Genomic DNA, 23798 nt, shown 5'->3' with positions numbered 1-23798 from the left:
CAAACTGAACTGTCAAATTGAACCCAACATGCTTGGTGTTCAGTTATAGCTGTATGCAGTCTTAGGGAATTTTAACTCCTTAACGCCGAAGGACGGATATATCCGTCCTCAGCAGCTGCTAGTTCGCGCAGGAGGACGGATATATCCGTCCTGTGATGGCGCGGGTACTGCCAGTGTACCCACGCGATCAGCGGCAGGAGCACGGCTGTTATACACAGCCTGGCTCCTGCTGCAACTGCCGGAATCGAAGCGCGCTCCGATTCCGGCAGTTTAACCCATTAAATGCCGCTGTCAATAGTGACAGCGGCATCTAATGTGTTTGACAGAGGGAGGGAGCTCCCTCTGTCACCCGATCGGCGCCCCCGCAAACAAATCGCGGGTCGCCTTCGGGTTTCCATGACAGCCGGGGGTCTAACAAAGACCCCCAGGTCTGTCTTCCGCAACTGCCTGTTTGGCGATGCCGGAGGCATGACCTAACAGATTGCCTGTCAGTTTTACACTGACAGGCAATAATGCTTTGGTATACTAAGTATACCAAAGCATTATATATGCGATCGGCACATCGCATAGTGAAGTCCCCTGGTGGGACTTAAAAAAAAAATGTCAATCAGTTAAATAAAGTTTGTTGAAAAAAAATAAAATAATTACAGTCAAAATCAAATAAAAGTGGTTTTATTCAGTAAAAGTGTCAAAACAAATAACACATACACATATATGGTATCCCCGCGATCATAACAACTTGACCAATAAAATGAACACATTAATGAAACCGCCGGATGTACGGCGTCCAAAAAACCCGCAAAAAACAACGGCAAAATTCTCTCTTTTCTCCCATTCCCCCCATAAAAAATAAAATAAAAGTTAATCTATAAGTCCTATGTACCCCAAAATAGTACTAATGAAAACTACGCATTGGCCCGCAAAAATCAAGCCCACATACGGTCACATCGACGGAAAAATAAAAAAATGACGGCTCTTGGAATGCGGCGATGCAAAAACAAGTAATTTTTTTCTAAAAGGGTTTTTATTGTGCAAACGTAGAAAAAACATATAAAACCTTTACACATTTGGTATCCCTGTAATCGTGCCGACCCGTAGAATAAAGTTAACATGTTATTTATGCTGCATAGTAAAGGGCATAAATTTATAACGTGAAAATTAATTCTGGAATAGCTGCTTATTTTCAATTCTCTCCTAAAATAAAGTTAATAAAAGTTAATCAATATATTGTAAGCATCTAAAAATGGTGCAATTACAAAATACAACTCGTCCCGCAAAAAACAAGCCCTTATACGGCTATGTCGACGTAATAAAAAAAAAGTTAAGACTCTTGGAATGCGACCGTGAAAAAACAAAAAATAATCCTTGGTCATTAACGTGCAAAATGGCCCGGTCATTAAGGGGTTAAATGAAGTTCATAACTCCTAGTGAAAAGCTGGATGACTAAAACCATGACACTGTATTCTCTTATTGCTTGTTTTCTTTGCTTTCAGTTAGAAGAGGAAGAGCAAGAGGATGAGTTTGAGCTGTACGTCAGTATCACAGATCCAGAAAAGATTGGTGAGTCCTCCTGTGGTCCCTGGCAGACCGGCTAATTATATTCTATGAAGCCTGTGATTAGCAGAGATCCTCCAGAGGATAAAGAAGCACTGGCTGCAAGCAGCGTACATACAAGAAGAGAGCTAGTTGTATCACATTATCTTCTGCTATTACTTGTCAGTGTTACTTAATCATGTTGACTTCTGATATTGTGCGATTATACGTAGAACATTGTTCCTTAACCCCTTAACGCTCAGTGACGTACTATTACGTCATGGAAAGCACCCTGTTCGCGCTCCATGACGGAATAGTACGTCTCGGGAGTAACGGCCGTTTCGGCCGTCCTCCCTACACATACAGGAGCTGTGACAGCTGCTGTCTCGTACAGCAGCTGTCACAGCTCCTACAGCGGGGACCGATCGCTGTGTCCCCGCTGATTAACCCCTTAAAAGCCGCGTTCTATAGAGATCGCGGCTTTTTAGGGGTTAAGCTGCTATCGCCGGCCTGCTACACGATAGCGGCCGGCGATGGTGACTATGGCAACGGACACCAAACAATGGCGTCCGGCTATGCCATAGATGGAAGCCTAGTGGGTCCTGACAACGTCAGGACCCACTATGCTTGCTGTCAGTGAGTAGCTGACAGTTCTAATACACTGCACTATGCATGTAGTGCAGTGTATTAGAATAGCGATCAGGGCCTCCTGTCCTCAAGTCCCCTAGTGGGACAAAGTAAAAAAGTAAAAAAAAGATGTGTAAAAATAAGAAAATAAAAGATTTAAAAGTATTAAAATTAAAAATCCCCCCTTTTTCCCTTATCAGTCATTTATTATTAATAAAAATATATAAACAAACAAATAAACTGTACATAATTGGTAGCGCCGCGTCCGTAACGGCCTGAACTACAAAATTATTTCGTTATTTATCCCACGCGGTGAACGCCGTAAAAGAAAATAATAATAAACCGTCCCAGAATCACAATTGTTTGGTCACTTCACCTCGCAAAAAATGGAATAAAAAGAGTTTAAAAAGTCGCATGTACCTAAAAATTGATGGAAACGACCGTTCGTTACGCAAAAAATAAGTCCTCGCACGGCTTTATTGATGGAAAAATAAAAACGTTATGGCTCTTAGAATAAGGTAACACCAAAAGTGAGTGATTTATTACAAAACGTATTTTATTAAGCAAACGCCATAAGACATAAAAAAAACTATAAACATCTGGTATCGCCGTAATCGTATCGCCCCGCAGAATAAAGTGAATATGTCATTTATAGCGCACGGTGCACGCAGTAAAAAAAATAGAATAAAAAAATAATAGTAGGATTGCTGTTTTATAGTCACCACGCCACCTAAAAATAGAATAAAAACTGATCAAAAAGCTGCATGCACCCCAAGAAAACTACAATGAATTCCTCAAGGGGTTTAGTCTCCAAATTGGGGTCACACAATGTTTTGGCACCACAAGACCTCTTCAAACCGGACATGGTGCCTAATATAAAAGAGGTCTCATAATCCACTAGGTGCTCCTTTGCTTCGGAGGCCGGTGCTTCAGTCCATTACCGCACTAGGGCCACATGTGGGATATTTCTTAAAACTGCAGAATCTGGGCAATAAGTATTGAGTTGCGTTTCTCTGATAAATCCTTTTGTGTTGTAAAAAAAATGGTATAAAGAGGATTTTCTGACAAAAAAAAAATGTCAATTTCACACCTACTTTGCTCTAAATTCCCGTGAAACACCTAAAGGGTTCATAAACTTTCTAAATGCTGTTGTGAATACTTTGAGGGGTCTAGTTTCTAAAATGGGGTGTTTGATAGGGGTTTCTAATATATGGGCCCCTCAAAGCCACTTCAGAACTGAACTGGAACCTAAAAAAATAAATAAATGAGGCAATACTTCGCTTCTTACATTATACTGATAATGAGCCATGCCCACCCCGAGGTGACCCCAGTTTTGACCGTTTGTATAAACGGAGACCCCTATTAGACCGTTTCAGTGCCCGGTTTTCCCAAGCATTCACCCCTGAGAAGTGTATTTCTATTGAGTCCCTGGTACATTTTAAAGGGAGGGTTCAATTCCGCGAGTACCTGCCGGGTAAGAGGGCAAGGTATGGCGTGAAGATATATAAGCTGCGAGAGTGCATCAGGGTATACCTACAAATTTAGGATATATGAAGGAAAGGCCACCCCCAAACCAGACTGCTTCCTGGACTACAATAGGTACATGGGAGAGGTGGACTTGTCAGATCAAATCCTGAAGCCCTACAGCGCCATGCGGTGTGGTATAAGAAGCTGGCCGGGCACATCATACAGATGGCATTGTACAATGCGTACGTGCTACGTCGATGTGCAGGCCAGACGGGAACTTTCCTGGAATTTCAAGAGGTGATTATCAAGAACCTAATCTTTAGGGACCAAGAAGGGGGGGCACCCAGTACTTCTGGAAGCGGGGCCACACGCATCGTACCAGGGCAACACTTTCCAGGAGAAGTTCCCCAAACTGGCAAGAAGGGAAAAAGTCAAAAGAGGTGCAAACTCTGCTATAAGGGATGACACAATATATCAATGTGACACGTGTCCCGAATAACCAGAGCTCTGTATGAAAGAGTGTTTTAAAATTTATCATACATCCCTTGGTTTATAATTTACCCCAATTTTACTTACCCTGACGCCCCCCGCACAGCTTATCCCCCCTCGTCTTTCCCCTCTGAGCCCTGCTGTGTGCCCAGGCAGCTGATAACAGTCACATGTAGGGTATTGCCATACCCGGGAGAACCCACATTACAGTTTATGGGGTGTAGGTCTCCGGTCAAAATGCTCACTACACCTCTAGATGAATGCCTTAAGGGTGTCGTTTTTAAAACGGGGTCACTTCTTGCGGGTTTCAACTGTACTGGTACCTCAGGGGCTTCTGCATACATGACTTAGCACTAGAAAATCCCCAGTAGGCCAAATGGTGGTGCTTTCCTTCTGAGCCCTCCCATGGGCCCAAACGGCAGTTTATCACAACAAATGGGGTATTGCTGCACTCAGAACAAATTGCGCAACAGAATGGGGTATTTTGTTTCTTGTGAAAATAAGAAATTTTCAGCCAAAACGACATATTATTTGCAAAAATATATATTTTTTTTAATTCCCAGCCCAATTCAAATAAGTTCTGTGAAGAAACTATTGGGTCTAAATGGTCACATTATCCATAAATGAATTCCTTGAGGGGTGTAGTTTCCAAAATGGGTTTACTTCTGGTGGGTTTCCATTGCTTTGATACCTCTGGGGCTCTGCAAATGTGACATGGCACCCGAAAACCAAACCAGCAAAATCTGCATTCCAAAGAACACACAGCGCTTCTTTCCTTCTGAGGCCTCCCATGAGCCCAAACGGCAGTTTATCACCACAAATGGGGTATTGCCACACTAAGGACAAATTAGGCAACAAAATGGAGTATTTTGTTCCCTGTGAAAATAAGAATTTTTCATAAAAAATTACATCTTATTGGAAAAAATGACATTTTTTTTTAATGTCACAGCCCAATTGAAATAGGTGTTGTGAAAAAACTGTGCTGTCAAAATGCTAACAACAACCATAAATGAATTCCTTGAGGGGTGTAGTTTCCAAAATGGGGTCACTTCTGGTGGGTTTCCATTGCTTTGATACCTCTGAGGCTCTGCAAATGCGACATGGCACCCGAAAACCAATCCAGCAAAATCTGGACTCCAACAAACACATAGCGCTCCTTTCCTTCTGAGCCCTCCCATGAGCCCAAACGGCAGTTTATCACCACAAATGGGGTATTGCCGCACTAAGGACAAATTGGGCAACAAAATGGGGTATTTTGTTCCCTGTGAAAATAAGAAATTTTGATCACAAATGACATTTTATTGGAAAAAATGAAATTTTTTTCATTTCACAGCCCAATTCAAATACGTGCTGTGAAAAAAACTGTGCGGTCAAAATGGTAACAACCATAAATGAATTCCTTGAGGGGTGTAGTTTCCAAAATGGGGTCACTATTGGGGGATTCCTACTGTTTTGGCACCTCAACACCTCTTCAAACCTGGCATGCTGCCTAAAATATATTCTAATAAAAAAGAGGACTCAAAATGCACTAGGTGCTTCTTTGCTTCTAGGGCTTGTTTTATTCCACGAGCGCAGTAGAGCCACATGTGGGACATTTCTAAAAACTGCAGAATCTGGACAATGCATATTTAGTAGTGTTTCTCTGGTAAAACCTTCTTTGTTACAGAAAAAAAAATGAATAAAATTGAAATTCAGCAAGAAAAATGAAATTTGCAAATTTCACCTCCACTTTGCTTTAATTCCTGTGAAATGCCTGAAGGGTTAAAAAACTTTCTAAATGCTGTTTTGAATACTTTGAGGGGTCTAGTTTTTAAAATGGGGTGTTTTATGGGGGGTTCTAATACATAGGCCCCTCAAAGCCACTTCAGAACTCAAGAGGTACCTTAAAAAAAAGGCTTTTGAAATTTTCTTAAAAATATGAGAAATTGCTGTTTATGTTCTAAGCCTTGTAACGTCCAAGAAAAATAAAAAAATGTTCAAAAAACGATGCCAATCTAAAGTAGACATATGGGAAATGTGAACTAGTAACTATTTTGGGTGGTATAACCGTCTGTTTTACAAGCAGATGCATTTAAATTCTGAAAAATGCTATTTTTTCAAAATTTTCTCTACATTTTGCAATTTTTCACCAATAAACACTGAATATATCGACCAAATTTTACCACGAACATGAAGCCCAATGTGTCACGAGAAAACAATCTCAGAATCGCTTGGGTAGGTTTAAGCATTCCGACGTTATTGCCACATAAAGTGAAATATGTCAGATTTGAAAAATGGGCTCTGAGCCTTAAGGCCAAAACTAGGCTGCGTCCTTAAGGGGTTAAGGTTCTGTTCACATCAGCGCTACGATTTCCATTAAATGGGTTAAACAGAAGGGCCGGATCCGTAGCATGACTGAAACCAAAGGCACCCATCAGTACCTATTGACATTAATGGGTTCCGTCATGGTTTCTGTCATTTTGCCAGACAATATGTCACTGTAGACTGCGCTATTTTGTCCAGCAAAAATAACAGAATCTGCAATGGGGGCTCCTAATGGAGCCTCTGACGCAGATGCAAACACGGGTCTAAATCATCTTTTGAATGTTTTGAACATGGTTAAGGTGAGCTGTGTATGTGGCAGTGGACACATTAATTCAAAATAGCTTGTTTGTTAATCGTGATTGTATGGTTTAAGGCTACAGTGTAGAAGAGGTCAATTCTAAGACATTTTTTGGCTCTTGACCTGTTGTCTTATCCAAATCATGGTATTTTGTTTCATTAAAAATGAATACATTGTACTTTCCTTTGTATAGTATAACTAACCCATAATGCAGTTCTTGTGCTCAGCCCATTTTGTCATTTTTAGAGGAAACATGTCATCTTTGTTATCGTGTCCTCACTGAGAGCAGCATAAAGTAGTGACAGACAGTTCATCGTTCTGCCAATTATGTGCTATTATGTCGCTCTGGAGAAGTTGCGCTTTAATCCTTGGCAGCGTGCGGCCAGAGAAGCGTCATGCTTATTTGAGTTGCCACTGCCCCTGCCCACCCGCTGCTGATTAACAGGTTTTCCTCTATGCACAGTAGTAGGGAGAATCTGTCAATCCGCTGTGGCGGGAGCTGTGGTTTATGTTATAAGTGTGACACTTCTATGTCCAAGGATTAAGGTGTAAGTTATCCAAAGCTACTGAACATTAAAGGGAACCTGTCACCAGCATTTCACCTATTAAACCAGCACTACCTGGTGGAAGTGGGTGAACAATCATTTCTATATAACCTATAATTGTCTTCTAAGTAGGCTCTGTACCTTTTTAGTATTCAGTTTTTTAGTGTTCATGTGCCATATACTAATGAGCATAAGAGTCATATCTTCATTCCTCAAGCCTTTCCGAGTGAACCCCGCCTCCTTACATGACGGGCGCATGCGCGCTATCTTAGATGATATTTCGGTAGTCGGCAGGCAGAAGAGGAACGAACGAGACTGACGGATTATTACCAAAAAAAGCCGCAAATTGTTTGCAGACCGTTATTTGCGGTCGGAGGAGGCGTTTAGGAGAGGGGATAACTGCAATGAACTTTTTGGACAGCAGCGGCCAGCGAGGGAGGAGTAGAGTTTAATAGGTGAAATGCTGGTGACCGGTTCCCTTTAAGTGAGAGACCGCTGAAATCAATATCTGTCACTACTTTATGCTGCCCTCAGAGGGGATCGCATAACGGAGACCACAGTTCCCCTTTAAGTTACTTTTGTGGAAAGAATAATTGTGTTTCCTTTCTAATAGGTGACGGTATGAATGCATATGTAGCTTATCAAGTATCAACTCAGGTAAGTAATGAATGCCAACTTTTCTATATTCAGATGTATTTTATTTAATTCTATGATTTCCTCTTGGAGTCTTTTCTGAAATCTAGCACCTGCAACAACAGAACAGAAGCATTAATTAGATTCTATGGTTTCCATACTTGTGTGGAAGAATAGAGTAAAATATTTATTGCCGCCTTTTTTTGTATTTGTACAGAATACATTTTTATCTTTACTACCTAATGAACAGTCCAAATAGAACAAGATGCTTTCAGGATTTATTTAGTCTTGGATGAATTAATAAGGACAACTAGGAAACATTCCTCTTAGTGATCAATTTATTAATATTTTGTTCAGTTTAAGTGGAATCCAGTGGAGTTTTCTGCGATATCCAAGCCCCCAAATAGTCTATTATCCCTTAGCACTGAGATTGGTGAAGGTTTTTTACTATTTAACAGCTTCCTCTCTACTCGCCGAGCAATGACAAAGGATGGATTTGTTTTGATTGTCAAACCCTGGTTTATCTTTGTCACGTGAGTTTGAAACGGGACAGCCCTGGAAGGTCCAGCAGGGCTCCACTACATTTTATAAGTGGGGTAGGGGGCGATGTTTAAATGCCTCACATAAACAGAGCCAGTGTTCCCGATCTATCTCGGCAATTAGGAACCCGCAGTTGAGTCATGCACTGGCAGAGAAGCCCTAGAGAGAATACAGACAGAATTGGAAATATGCAATTTGCTTGAATTGTTTATTAGTTGGGCCTGTTTTTATGCCAGACCAATTTGCCAATGTTCAGAAGCAAGCATTTCACTGTGAAGAGACGGTTCAGTGACTTCCTGGGCCTTTTTGAGAAGCTTTCTGAGAAGCATGCCCATCAAGGCGTCATAATCGCTCCACCTCCTGAGAAAAGCCTCATAGGTGAGTAGTACTGGTACAGACATTTTTATCCCCGAGGAAGAAATAGAACTTTTTTCTTTGCATAAGCATTGCATATATTATGTAATCAAAACAGAAGTCAAATGTAAGCATAAAAAAGCAAAAATTAAAGTTCAATGTCATGCCCCTTCTCCAACAATTACAAAAATGTCATCGATGTTGGAAACAGTGGTATGGTACTTGATAAATATGGTTTGAGCTTGAACGCCACGGTTTTCAATGCCATTAGGCCAGATAACTACGGTAGTTTCATTGCATTGTTAGATGTGTATACCTGGAAAATACCATTTATCTGATGGACACTGTTTTTGCTCAGGTATGACCAAAGTGAAGGTGGGGAAAGAGGATTCTTCTTCAGCTGATTTTCTAGAGAGAAGGCGCGCTGCTTTGGAGAGGTAGGAACCAGTATGGTAATAAAAAGGCATCTCATATGTAGACCGTTCAGAGTTCTATTTAGTAGCTAAAGAAATGCTGTTTTGGTGACTGTAAACCCAAAGCTGAGGACACTAAAATAAACATGCTTTTATTGCCCCCAGTCAATGGCTTAAAATCCCAGGTCTACCGTACCATGGACAGTAAATGACATTACACTGACTTCCTCTGTCTAAAACCAATGTGCATGGGCTAGTATTAGTTACTTAGCCCTTTCTAGAGAGATTTGACTGCATGTCCAGTAATGCCACATCTTACATTGACTGTTTCTTATGTATTTTTAACCATGTGAGTGCTCCAGGTCTAACTCCTAGGCAGTTTTTCTGTAGTCTCCCCCTGCACTCATGTAAACTCTTGGTTAGAGTATTTAGTTTTAAAGGCAGAACAATCTGACTAATTTTCAAAGTGACGTGTAAAGAAAACGTACTAAACTTGGGAGGACAACTAGATCTAACCGGTGATCTATTACACTCTATTATAAAAAGATTGATAACATTTTTGTTCAGACTGATATATGTACACTGTGTCTTGGTATTTATTACAGATACCTTCAAAGAATTGTTAACCACCCTACTCTTTTACAAGACCCAGATGTCCGTGAATTTCTGGAGAAGGAAGAGGTACGTTTTATGTCCTCATTTAGATTCGAAGTACTCTATTGTGTTTTACAGAGCTTGTGAGTGAATTCTATCTGATATGAAGTGGGTTATACTTATGCTGATAACACTTAATAAGTTCTCAATCTTAACTGTGCATTATTAATGAACAACATTGGTCTTTGCATTATGTCTTTATAATACTCCAACCAAAGTTTTTTCTCTTTTAGCTTCCTCGCGCTGTCAGTACTCAGACTCTTAGTGGAGCTGGTCTCCTCAAGATGTTCAGTAGAGCCACTGATGCTGTCAACAAAATGACCATCAAGATGAATGAATCCGATGTTGTAAGTACTGGATTCAGCTTTTTAGACCAACAGAGCAGTGTCATTTAAAAATAGAATCAATCCTTGATGACCTAACTTTGACAAGCACAACATAAGCATGTATATGTTTTTTCCTGTAGACACCTTTCATACTAATATTGCTTGATGGCTATATGTACAGTATATAATATCAGAAAGCGTTCTTTCTTTATCTAAAGAACAACCTGAATGATATCACCTGACCATTTGAAGCTTTAAACATAATTTACAAGGCAAGCGTATGGCTCATTTCAAGCAGTGAATATGCTAGATATCTGCTGCATCGAATGTATCTTGTGCGACATGGAGCAGGAATTTACCCTGCCTGCAGAGTGCGGGAATACTCTTATACAGCCTGTAGTACTACTTTCCTGCCTTGTTGAGGGTTTCTCTCGCCGCTTGTAAATAGAACGCACATCTCTACAGAGCGGACTTTAATGTGTTGGCTTGGGGACTGCATAGACCAATGCATTTGAAAGTTTATGAACTCTATTCTAAAGGATGGAGCTACTTTGTCCCTACTAGTTTACTAATTACAATTTTTTCCAACAATACACCAGTTATTTCAGTACATTTTTAAATCAAAAGGAAGAACGTTTATCATTTGTACAGTGCACTGACACCACCTAGTGGCGTTTAGCAGTGTTGCTCATTCCTGTTATTAAAACAGCTAATTGTTTTGGATTTTTTGCGAGCAATCTCTAAATTGATGCTTGATACCGTAGTTCAGAAATAAGGAGTTATAATTAAGAAACTGCTGCTTTTCTCTGAATTAACGGGAGAAAGAGACTAGCATCATGACAACTTTGTCATAGTATCTTGCTTGTGATTAAAGACCCTTTTACATGGGCCAATTATAAACAAACGCTCATTCATAGAATGCTCGTTGCCGATAATTGTCCAGTGTAAACAGGGCAGCGATCAGCAGATGAACAAGCAAACGCTTGTTCATCTGCTGATCGTATCGTTTTAGCTGCCTAAAATATTATCGTTGTCTGCAGCACATCTACCTATGTAAACAGGGAGACGTGCTGCCGACGTGAATGTATGGGGATGAGCGATCGGAGTAACGAGCACTCGTCCCCATACATAGCTCCTTGTGAAAGGAGCAAACAAGCACCGATAAACGAGCAGTCTAGTTGATCGGCTCTCATTTTACATGGCCCAGGACGGGCCATATAAGAGGACCTTAAAGCTGTATCAATCTCCTGTGTATTTGCTCCTTTAAAAAGTCCACCAATTCTGATTCACGAAGATGGGGTACTAGTTGTAAGTTGGCTCTCCATTATGGAGAGCCCTTACTTTCAGATAGAACATTGTGATCTTTCTTTTTCATAGAAGGTGCCAAGAGTAGGTTTTTATGTTGGATTGGTCCTTTGTCTTAAGGTTACATATACTGTTGTTTACCATTTTTTTTTAATTTTGTTTAGTGGTTTGAAGACAAGTTGCAAGAGGTGGAATGTGAAGAGCAACATCTTCGTAAACTTCATGCTGTGGTGGAAACTCTAGTAAACCACAGGAAAGGTACAATATTTGTGGTGTTGCATAAGCTGCCATGTGTTTACATGAGGAATAACACTTTCTCGTTCGTTACATTGGGGGATACAGACTGTGGTTATATACTGTGGCCACTAGGAGGCTTGACGCTAAAAATTAATAAGGCGGCCCCTCCTACAGGATATACCTCGGCTACAGACCATGAGCTATTCAGTCTCCGCTTAGTGTCCGTAGGAGACAGATACCCTTCTTTTGCAGCAGTGTCTACCAATTTTTGTATTCTTATTTTCCAGTACATCCTTCATGACAGCACTACAGGAGGTTGCCCTATTGACCTCTGTAGGGACAGGAAGACAGGTTAAAAGGCCCCTCCCACCACCCACTTGCCAGTGTTCTTCCTGTCCCCACAGGGTCAGGAGCCGAGAGACGTCGCTCCTGTATTATGCAGGAAAGAAACTCGGGCAGGGGGCAAGATCGGGGGGTCCGTGCACTCCCCCTTCTCTTCCCCCTAAAGCCCAGGCTAACACCCCTCCAACGAGGGGTCCCTTAGCTCCCACCCTGAGACACCTACCGGAGGAATCCTAGGCAGGGTTCGGGTAGTGTGTGGGGGCTGGGGATTCCCAAGCAGGCTTCGGCCTGGCCGCGGACCCGGCAGCTCCATAGACGTGGACACACCGGCAGGGATCCTCACTGCGCCGCATAGCAAGCCTCAGTCGCCGGCTATGGCGGCTGCACTCCAAGGAAAGGACGACTAGCCGACCGGAAATGACGTTGGGCTACTTCTGGTCCGCGGCCATCATGGAAGGCGGGAAATTCAAAACGCCCACATTTAAAGGGACACGCACAGGTATGTAGTTAGAGCTGATAACTCTAACTTGGATTATTTTTGTGGATTGCATATTGCGTTGCCTGTCGCGGTATGGAACTTCCTCGTCCTGATGGAACTCCAGATATGTCCCAGGGTCACGTGAGTGTCACCCTTGGGGTACGGGTTATGACTCCTTATGTATGTACACCATACTTTACCTACCTTCTGTTTTCTCTAGGATAAAGATTCCTCTCAGAGACAAACTGATAAAAAGGAGGTTAAAAAATTTGCGACTTGTGCAAAAAAATTGCCAGACACATCGGAAACAATTGTCAGGATTGTATTGCAAAAATACTAAAGGAGGAACAACCAACGTTCATGTCTGAACTTAGGGCTATGATACGTGAAGAAGTGGGTCAGTCAGTAGCCTCCCTCACCCCTCCTCAAGAAACTCCCTCCCACACCCGGGCAAAAAGACCACGGATGGAAGTGGATCAAAAATATTGTCCTCCCTCTCAGGGGTCTGACTCGGAGCAGGAGTGTTATTACCTATCGGAGGGTGAGTTAGAAGGAGAGGAACTCTTGCCTTCAACTTCTTCCACTCAAGAGAAAAAAAATTTCTTCTCTTCCTAGATGTCTGATACCTTAATTCAAGCAATACGGGAAACAATGGATATTCCCGAAGAAGACCAACCACATACCATCCAGGATGAGATGTTTGGAGGTCTAACGGAAAAGGAAAACAAAGTTTTTTCCGGTAAACGAAAATCTCAAAAGAATGGTGACAACTGAATGGGAAGATTCAGAAAAAAGGCTCTTCATTTCAAGAGATTTTAAAAACAGACTTCTCTTTGATCCAGAAGACACTAAACCTTGGGATGAGATCCCAAAAGTAGATGTCCCAGTAGCCAGGGTTGCTAAAAAAAAAATGCAATCCCATTTGAAGATTCCTCGCAGTTGAAGGACGCCATGGTCCGAAAGGCAGACGGACTACTGAAAAGAGCGTGGGAATCATCCTCTGCTTTGATCTTGACTAATATCGCGGCCACATCAGTAGCAAGAGCAATGTTTATATGGTTAAACCAGCTGGAGACCCATTTGATGATGAAGACATCACGACAAGATCTATTAGAATCTCTACCCTTACTAAAAATGGCAACCGGATTCTTGGTAGACGCTTCAGTGGAATCTATTAGATTTGCTGCCAGGAATGGGGCTCTCTCAAATGCTGCTAGAAGAGCATTATGGCTCAAAATGTGGTCAGGAGATACGAAGTCCAAGAACAAATTGTGTTCTATCCCGTTTACAGGGTCTCTGATGTTCGGTCCTCTCCTCGATAACATGCTGGAGAATGCAGCAGATAGGAAAAAGGGGTTTCCTGAAGAGAAACCAAAAAAAAACCCTCAGTTTGGGAGGTTTCGCCAACAGAGGGATCCTACCTTACAGAACTACAGCGGGAAAGGGAAGTCCGGTCGCTGGAGTTACCCCAAAGGAAAAAGGGGTCGAGGATATCTCCTTAACCCAAATAATTCATTCCAGCCCTCAAAGCAATGACGCCAAGAGCATAGGAGGAAGACTCCTACAATTTTATCCCAAATGGTCGAGAATAACCCAGAACCCCTGGGTTCTAAAGATCATAGAAGAAGGATACAAAATAGAATTTTCCTCCAGAGAAATTTCTAATAACCCAGTACCAAACAAAAGACCTTCATCAGATCCTTATCCAGGACGTCCAGAAACTACTCAAATTGAGAGCCATTTCTCCAGTTCCCCACAACGAAATATGCAAAGGCCACTATTCAAAAATCTTCTTAGCTAAAAAACCAAACGGTTCCTACAGGACAATAATCAACCTGAAGGTCCTAAACAAATGCGTGAAATATCGAAAATTCAAGATGGAGTCTATCAGATCGACTATTCCTCTAATAAGGGAAGAGGCATCAATGTGTACGATCGATTTAAAGGATGCGTATTATCACGTTCCTATCCACCCCGCGTACCAGAGATTCCTCAGATTCGCAATTCAGGACGGTCCTTCCATTCTTCACTTCCAGTTTGTCTGCCTCCCCTTCGGCATTTCCTCCGCCCCCAGAATTTTTACAAAAATTATGGCAGAGATCATGGCATTCATAAGTCAGGGTATAGTAATTATACCATATCTAGACGACTTCTTGTTGACGGCAGATACTCCGTCTATCTTAGACAGTCATCGGTCACAGGTTCTTTCCCTACTACAGGAATTGGGATGGATAATCAACTTTCAGAAGTAGAGTCTTCCTCGCCAAAAACAGAAGGTCTTCTTAGGAGTACTGCTAGACTCCTCCCTTCAACATTCCTTCCTCCCAAGAGAGAAACAAATACTCCTACTGGCAGAAGTAAGGAAATTTTGGGGGAAAGATGCCTGTTCCATAAGGGAATGTATGCGGATGTTGGGAATGATGACGTCTTGCATCCAATCTATTCCATGGAGTCAATTTCACTCCAGACCCTTACAGAATATGATCTTGTCCCAGTGGGATCGAAAACAGAGCTCCCTGAATTCAAGAATTCAAATTTCCGAGACTGTGAAATCATCCCTCCTGTGGTGGCTCTGCACAAACATAGACAAGGGAGTCCCCTGGAGAACTTCTCCTTATGTAGTGATTACCACAGATGCCAGCAAACACGGCTGGGGGTCGGTAATCCAAGACCAGCACTTTCAGGGCACATGGCCTGTTCAAATGAAGATGATGTCCTCAAACTTCAGAGAACTAAAAGCCGTATGGAAGACACTTATAAGAGCTTCACCCATCATAAAAGGGAAGCATATAAGAATTTTATCGGACAACATGACAGCGGTGTCCTTTCTTCGCCATCAAGGGGGAACAAGACACACTCTTCTTCAGGCCGTCTCTACACAAATTTTCAGTTGGGCAGAAGAAAATGTCCGATCAGTCTCTGCAGTCCACCTAAAAGTCTCAGAGAACCTATCAGCAGATTTCCTGAGTCGGGAAAAAGTAGACCCTGGAGAATGGTCCCTAAACAGGGAAGTCTTTCTGTCCTTAACCCGAAGGTGGGGTTATCCACAAATAGACCTGTTTGCCACGAGGAAAAATTCCCAAGTAGAGACATTCTTCTCCCTAAATCTCAGAGACAACCCATTGGGAGTAGATGCATTGTCCCAACCCTGGGACATGGATCTGGCCTATGCCTTACCTCCGTTTCCTCTAATACCAATGGTATTAAGAAAAATCCAGGAAGATTTGATAAAGCTCATCATTATTCTTCTCTATTGGCCAAAAAGAAGTTGGTTTCCAATCGTAAAATACCTAGCGTTGGAAGACCCTATCATGCTCCCAGTCAGGGAGAATCTTCTCTCCCAGGGTCCCTTATTCTTTCAGGGAATAGAAACTCTGAAGTTGTCAGCCTGGATCCTGAAAGGCAGATCTTGAGGAACCACGGTCTGTCAGATGAGGTAATTTCAACTATCTTATCAAGTCATAAAGAAGTTACCTCAAATCTATCAAAAAATTTGGAAGAAATTCTGTTCCTGGTATGGAGACCCAGGACCAGACCCCTTTTCTCCCGACATCGCGAAAATCCTAGATTTTTTACAATCGGGATTCAAAAAAGGGCTTAGTCCTAGTACCTTTAAAAGTACAGATTTCAGCCTTAGGAAATTTTTTTAATACTCCCCTGGCTGAACATCGGTGGATCAGAAGATTCACTCAAGCGGTCTCTAAACTGAAACCTTCCCTAAAGAAATCTGTTCCTACCTGGGATTTGAATGTGGTGTTAACGACTCTTTGTGAGCCCCCCTTTGAGCCGCTCAACACAATTAGTATGCACTTTTTAACTCTAAAAGCTGCATTCTTAGTCGCTATTACTTCAGCAAGAAGGATTGGAGAAATCCAATCTCTGTCAGTCATAGAACCGTACCTAAAAGTACAAGAGGATAAGATCATCCTAAAGCTGGATCCCTCCTTTATTCCAAAGGTATCTACTGCTTTCCATAGAGCACAAGAAATAATTCTACCTTCCTTTTATCCAGATCCAAAAAACCAACAAGAATAAATATTCCATTGCCTGGATGTCAGGTGAACCATTCTTCAGTATCTGGATAGAACCTCCTCCTGGAGACGAGATAAAAATCTATTTGTCCTGTTTGGGGGAAAGAATAGAGGAAAGAAAGGCTCTCTAGCGAGATTGGTAAAAACTACCATACAAGAAGCCTACAAGTCCCAAGGACTATGTGCCCCACAAGGCATCAGAGCCCATTCAACGAGGGCAGTTTCGGCATCCTGGGCAGAAAGAAGAGAAGCCTCTATGGACCAAATCTGCAGAGCTGCCACTTGGTCAAACCATCATACGTCTTGCAAACATTATAGGCTCGATGTTCTGTCCGATACGGATTTAAGTTTTGGATGGAAAGTCCTTCAATCCGTAGTCCCGCCCTGAGCATTATAATCTGGTATTGCTCCTGTAGTGCTGTCATGAGGGATGTACTGGAAAATAGGAATTAGACCTACTGATAATTGTATTTCCAGGAATCCATCATGACAGCACTCTTACATTCCCTCCCTTATTGAATTCTGATTTGTGCAATGAACATGTCAGTTATTATCCCTAGAAATAAAATAGGGTTGCATCCATCCTGGTGTAGTAATTGAAAAACACTGGCAAGTGGGTGGTGGGAGGGGCCTTTTAACCTCTCTGTCTTCCTGTCCCTACAGAGGTCAATAGGGCAACCTCCTGTAGTGCTGTCATGATGGATTCCTGGAAATACAATTACCGTTAGGCCTAATTCCTATTTTATACTTCTTCAGCTGGGAAACCTACAAAACGGCAGATGGAGTCGTCCTACAAATGCGTCGTTGTCCCCCTGAATATGAAGACAAGTGGGACAATAGCGTCAGCTAATCTTGGTCACCCACCAGCCTAAGGAGCACCTTGCAATCCCTCTCACCAAGTTTCTTCCCTTACCAAATGGTGAACCATTGAGGATGTGCTTTTGCTTTTGACATCTGGGAGATGGAGGTCTCCGCTTAATAGCGCGAGAGAACACACTACCTGGGGTCACCTGAACTCTGCCCACTGACTACTTCCCTTTTTATGGTTTTACAGACCCCTAAATCATTTTTTAACTGGCACCATTTTCTGCCGGTTAGTGCTGGCGGCACCATTTTGTGGCTGCATGGGTTCACAGCGGGAGGGTGGGTCCTCTGCTCAACCACTACCGCGTGCTTTTTCACTCTCCCTTCATGGGGATTCAGCATCTCTCCTCTGATTGGTTGCACAGTAGCGGAGGTTGGGGGGCATTATCTAGCTTCCTTGCTCTCGCCTTCATTCTACAGATGCTGCTGGGGACACAGGACCACCTGACCGTGTTTGTAATGTTATTGCAAGACACAAGTACAAACACTACTGTAGTGAGAAAAGGAGGCCTACAACCAGTCCTTTCTGGTTCCAGGTGTCCTAGTTCTCAAAATAATTTCAGAGGCTACTAATGGTAAGAGCACTCACCTCCCCCCAGAACAGGGTCAAACAGACCGCTCCTATCAGGAAGGCAGGTCCTCGGTTTTTCGATCTTTTCGTGGATTCTCCCACATTCTGTCTTCCAGACAACCGTCCCACCAGGACCAGTAGGCCAAACTTTTCTTTGAGGCTCATCCCTCGAGGCGACCCCGACTTTAGTCCACAAAGACAGCTACTGGTAAGTCCGTAAGTCCACCTCCGCCTGAAGGTGCGCTCCCGCTCGGTTCGGGTGGCAGACTTTAAGGACGTCTGGCTTTCCATCATTTCAAACACCTGGGTTCAGGAAGTAGTATCCTCAAGATACAAAATTGAATTTATAAGTCTTCCACCAGCGCGTTTATTCCAGTCCGTTGTTCTCCGTCCCCTCCTAGGACGGCCTCCTTTTTTTCTCGAGCAATCGACTCTGCTTTTTCAAGGAGTCATTATTCAGGTGCCCAGTTCAGAGTTCTTTCTTAGCTTTAGGGGGTGGCCTGAATCAGGGTTTGTCCTCCCTGAATGGACAGGTGTCGTAACTTTTCATCTTATTCATTCGCCCGTTGGCATCAAAGTCCGACATCTAGACCTTTCTGCAGGGGGTTGTTCTCGCGATTACACCCTTGTCAACCTCCGATTTCATATTGGGTTCTCAACTTGGTTTTGGAGTTACTGCAATCGGCTCCATTTCATCCTTCATCTTTCCTGGAAGGTGTTTTTTTTCGGTAGCGATGACTTCCATCTTGAGAGTCTCGGAACTGGCTGCTGTGTCTTGCCGCTCTTCCGGACTCTTCATTAGAATAAGGCAGTTCTTCTCACGGTGCCCTCCTTTTTGCTTAAAGATGCTCTGTCACCACATTATAAGTGCCCTATCTCCTACATAATGTGATCGGCGCTGTAATGTAGATCGCAGCAGTGTTTTTTATTTAGAAAAACGATCACTTTTGACGCTAAAGCTAAAATAGGTCATAACTCCGTCAAAAATAAAAAAACACCGCTGTAATATACATTACAGCGCCGATCACATTATGTACAAGATAGGCCACTTATAATGTGGTGACAGAGCCTCTTTAAGGTTGTTTCAGCTTTTCACGTGAATAAGGACAATGTTCTGCCGTCCTATTGTCAGTCTCCCAGTCATCCGAGGGAACATTCTCTCCACATCTTGGATGTTGTCTGCGACTTGCAGACTTACATTTCTGTAACTGCTTCCCTTGGGGGGACCGATTCCACGTTTGTTTGTTTTTATCAGGTGCACACATCTGCCTCTGCAGCTGCTTTCCATGATCACAAGGTCTTGCAGGCGTCTGTGCAATAGGTGACCCCCTGGGGACTACTCTGGGACGTCCCCTTTGGTGGCACACAGCTCCCACCCATTTGTTTATTCAAGGTTTTTTTCATGGTTGTCAGCTTGGGTGGAGTCCTGCTCTCCTATCTCTAAGTGTGTGTGTGTGTGTGTGTGTGTGTGTGTGTTCTGCAGCAGCATGAAGGAGATTATACAGCAGTAATGAGCAGACTGAGAATTCAGTACGGAGGTGAAATATGCAGTAACTCTTACCAGCAAATGCAGCATGTTTGTGTGTTCTTCTCCCCCTCCCCTATCCATAGACCTGTATGGCAGCATGTCTGTCTCTCTCACTGTCTGCCCCCTCCCCCTCTCTCTCCCCCTTAATCATAATACATTTGCATGGTAAAAGTTCTCATGTTATTGTCATGTGTCTTGATGGATTTTGTTGATACTTATTGTCTGCTTCTTTTTGCAGACCTTGCTGTGAATACTGCTCAGTTTGCCAAAAGCCTGGCTATGCTAGGGAGCTCTGAGGATAATACTGCCCTTTCCCGGGCACTGTCCCAGCTAGCTGAAGTAGAAGAGAAGATAGAACAACTACACCAGGAACAGGCTAATAGTGACTTCTACCTACTGGCTGAGCTTTTGGCCGACTATATCCGTATCCTGTCTGGAGTTAGAGTGAGTGGACATAACTCTTCTAAAGAATCAACACGCTTGATCAATCAAAACATGGCCATTCAACAAAGTTGGTTTTTTTTCCCATTACTGTGATGGAGTTCACAGCAATGTGGATATTTGGAATCCATAAGTCATTCCATTTTAATGTATAGAGGATATACAGCACTCCGAGTAATGACCGTGCTTGAGTAGGACTCCACTCCGTAACAAAATTAATGTAAGACTCGGCACTCAGGTATTTGTTATAAAAACCTGAATTTTTATTTTGCAATTCATTAAATTTTATTCCTCAATACTGTAAGCAGGAAAGCTATTTCACAAGTAGTTTTGGACACCATGATCACCCCCAGCTATTGTTGCCGTCTGGAAAAAATTCTAGCACCCCATACTCAAGTGTAGTCCTAAAGTCTGAGTATGTTCAATGTGTTTTAACCCCTTTACGACGAAGGACAGATTGATCCGTCCTTATGCAGGAGCTAAATCCTGCATAAGGACGGATATATCCGTCCTCTGATCGCGTGGGTACTGCCACTGTGTCCACGTGATCAGCGGCAGGAGCACAGCTGTTCTACGACTGCCAGAATCGAAGCGCTCTCCGATTCCGGCAGTTTAACCCATTAGATGCCCGCTGTCAACGGCAGCATCTAATGTTTGACAGAGGGAGGGAGCTCCCTCTGTCACCCCATCGGCACCCCCGCAAAGAAACCGTGGGGCGCCGTTGGGTTTCCTTGGCAGCCAGGGGCCTAACAAAGGCCCCTTGGTCTGCCTTCAGCAACTGCCTATTAGGCCATGCCAGAGCGATGGCCTAATAGATTGCCAGTCAGTATACCAAAGCATTATTTCATGTCAGTTTAAATCTAAGTATACGCATTATATCTGCGATCAAAAGATTGCAAAGTGAAGCCCCCTAGTCAGACCTAAAAAAAAAAAGTTAAATAGTTTATATTTATTTTTTCATAAACGTTAAGATTACAGTAAAAATAAAATCCATTCCCCCCCCCCCCCTCCCCCCCCCAAAAAAGTGGGTTTATTTAGTAAGTGTCAAAACAAATCACATATATGATATTGTCGCAATCGTAACGACTCGAACAATAAAATTAACACATTAATTAAACTGCCGGGTGAACGGCGTTCCAAAAAAAACATGCAAAAAGCAACGGCAAAAGTTTTTTTTATTTTTTTTTTTCCTCCCATTCCCACCATTAAAAATAAAATAAAAGTTTAATCAATAAGTCCCATGTACCACAAAATAGTACTATTGAAAACTACACCTTCACCCACAAAAATCAAGCCCACATTCGACCACCTCGACGGAAAAATAAAGTTACGGCTCTTGGAATGCGGCAATGCAAAGACAAGTAAAAAAAATTTAAAAGGGTTTTTATTGTGCAAATATAGGAAAACATATAAAACCTTTTTATATAATTCGTAATCGTGCCAACCTATAGAATAAAGGTAACATGTTATTTACGCTGCATAGTAAACGGCGTAAATGTATAACTGTTAGGGGGAATAAAATATGACAACGCCAGAAATAAGGGGAGGTATGTGGCTTAAAAAAAAAAATGACTCGTCCTCTTGAACTAATATGGAGCTGTGTTAAGGTCGTGTCCATGAGGCCTTAGGCCGCAATACTGTCAATGCATCTATACGGTAGTTTCAGATCAGGTTGGTGATTGCCACTAGATATCTGGGACACCTGCCCTGGGTGCCTGGGCCACATGATGCCAGCAGATAACTGAACGGTGTTCTCAAAGTGGCAAAGAAGAAAAATCCAGCATGCACATAAGTTGGTACTGTGTTTGCCTATGAGTGATTTTGTGTTGCTCACTGTGTTTAGTAGACACTGACAGTTCAATGACTTATACTATTACGGAAACTGCCATTGTGCCGTGTTAATATTTTTCTTGCTAGCCACTTGGTGTGTATTTTCTGTGAATCGTGGAATCCCTGATGAAGTTCACTTCTAGAAGGGAGATAAGCAGCTGGCAAAGCAGACCACAGCTTGCCAGATATGTGTCCCTGTTGTGCTATCACACAGAGCACAGGGTGGCATATTAACTGTCAAAACATTCACATCTTGTGTAAAATGACTGAAATGTCCTTATTAAAAAGCATGCTGCTGCCCACTGTGCCGATATCTTACTCTATTTTAGAAGATTTGTGTGTTCATGCGTTGCCAGTAATCAGATTAGCTGGCACCAAAGTTCCTTACCAAATATTCAAGGTTTTATTACTGTTTTTAGAAGCGTCAAGTAACTTTTTATGTAAAGAGGTTTTCCAGGATTAGAAAAACATGGCTGCTTTCTTTCTGAAATAGCACCACACCTGCCCATGGGTGCAGCTCCGCCCAGTTGAAGTGAATAGAACTGAGCTGCAATACCACACACAACCTTTGGACAGGTGTGCCACTATTTTTGGAAGAAAGCAGCCATGTTTGTTTGATCTTGGACACCCTCTTTAACTACTTTCCGTGTATCCTCCTGATTGTTTTAGAGCATGTTGTATTTGTTCAAGGTACAGATTTGCAAACGTATTCTGCAGTACATGCAATGCATCACTAATTCAATGTGCCCACTATAGGGTGCATTTGACCAACGCATGAAGTCCTGGCAGCGCTGGCAGGATGCCCAGTCAAACTTACAGAAAAGGAGGGAGAACGAAGCACGCCTGTTGTGGGCCAACAAGCCAGATAAATTACAGCAGGCGAAGGATGAAATCTCTGAGGTGAGTGGGAAGTAAATCAAGTGAAACCGCTTCTTATATGCATTATGGTGTGTATGGATGTATACCGGCCTGTACATGTATGTGCAATTTCTTGCTGCTAGATCTATTCACTGAGGACGTGAATGGGGGAGCATACACTGTATTACTGAGAAAGATTTGGAAGTAATTAACAGCAATGAGAATATGTTGTGCTATAATGCCCCACCAAACAATGGAATGAAATACAATTTTGGCTATGCCTTAGAAACACTATATTAAAACATTATCTTGTACCTTTTGGTTTTGTTTTACTTCAAGTGTAAAATTATCATGAAAATAAAAACTGGATGTATAGGCTAAATTATATATAAATTCCTAAAATGCCCTCAAATGTTTTAACAATATCGAATCCCCCACAACTGTAATAAGAGAACCGCTCTTAGCCACAGTGCTGTAGTTCAGAGAGCAGGTGATTTCAGATGTCCTCCGAAATGGCAGCATAAAGTCACTCACAAGTTCCCTTTTAAATCTTAAGTAATCCAATCTTAGAAGCCAGGAAAAAATAAGTGTTACTGAACCACATATACATTTAAACCCTTGCCAACGTTTGACATTTCACCAACTGAGCCTGCTCCATACTAAGCGGGTGTCTGCTGTATGTTAGAGCTGACACTTCAATGCAACTTTCTTGTTTAACCCATTAGATGTTGCGATCATGGCATCTAAGCTGTTAGAAAGAAGGTGGCGGCCCCCTATGGCTTCCCAAACACCAGCCCCAATGAAGGCCCCCAGGTCTGCCATCCTTGTGCTCTTATTAAGTCCTGCCAATATACTACTATACATTAGTATTGCAGTATATGGTGCAAGTGATTCCACGTTCGCTGGTTCAAGTTCCCTAAGGGGACTAATAAAAAATAAAAAAAATAAAAAGTTTTATTCATGTACAAACCAAATCTATATTAAAGATTATTTTTATTTTTTTTATTTCCCCCTAAAGCATTATAAAAAAAAATATAATTCGAACTGGTATTGTCGCTTATGTAAAAGTACTACTACAATTTAACATTATTTAACCCGCATGATGAACGCAGGGGGAACTTTTTATTATT

At 42.3% G+C, this 23798-nt stretch overlaps 1 protein-coding gene across 1 annotated transcript in view; it reads left to right on the top strand.

Annotated features, from left to right (window-relative positions):
• SNX1 (sorting nexin 1) overlaps window positions 1-23798 on the top strand; it is a 41414-nt gene that overhangs the window by 11529 nt on the left and 6087 nt on the right. Inside the window, exons 4-12 of the mRNA XM_075857844.1 lie at window positions 1494-1560; window positions 7877-7920; window positions 8673-8814; window positions 9149-9227; window positions 9809-9884; window positions 10091-10204; window positions 11653-11746; window positions 19778-19983; window positions 22567-22710. Of these exons, the coding sequence (XP_075713959.1) occupies window positions 1494-1560; window positions 7877-7920; window positions 8673-8814; window positions 9149-9227; window positions 9809-9884; window positions 10091-10204; window positions 11653-11746; window positions 19778-19983; window positions 22567-22710 (966 nt within the window). The remainder of the gene's footprint in view (window positions 1-1493; window positions 1561-7876; window positions 7921-8672; window positions 8815-9148; window positions 9228-9808; window positions 9885-10090; window positions 10205-11652; window positions 11747-19777; window positions 19984-22566; window positions 22711-23798) is intronic.

The sequence above is a fragment of the Rhinoderma darwinii genome, chromosome 3 (assembly GCF_050947455.1).
Source record: "Rhinoderma darwinii isolate aRhiDar2 chromosome 3, aRhiDar2.hap1, whole genome shotgun sequence".
NCBI classification, from domain to species: Eukaryota; Metazoa; Chordata; class Amphibia; order Anura; family Rhinodermatidae; genus Rhinoderma; species Rhinoderma darwinii.
Note: the sequence above shows the minus strand (reverse complement) of the source record. Positions and strands in the feature narration are given on the sequence as shown.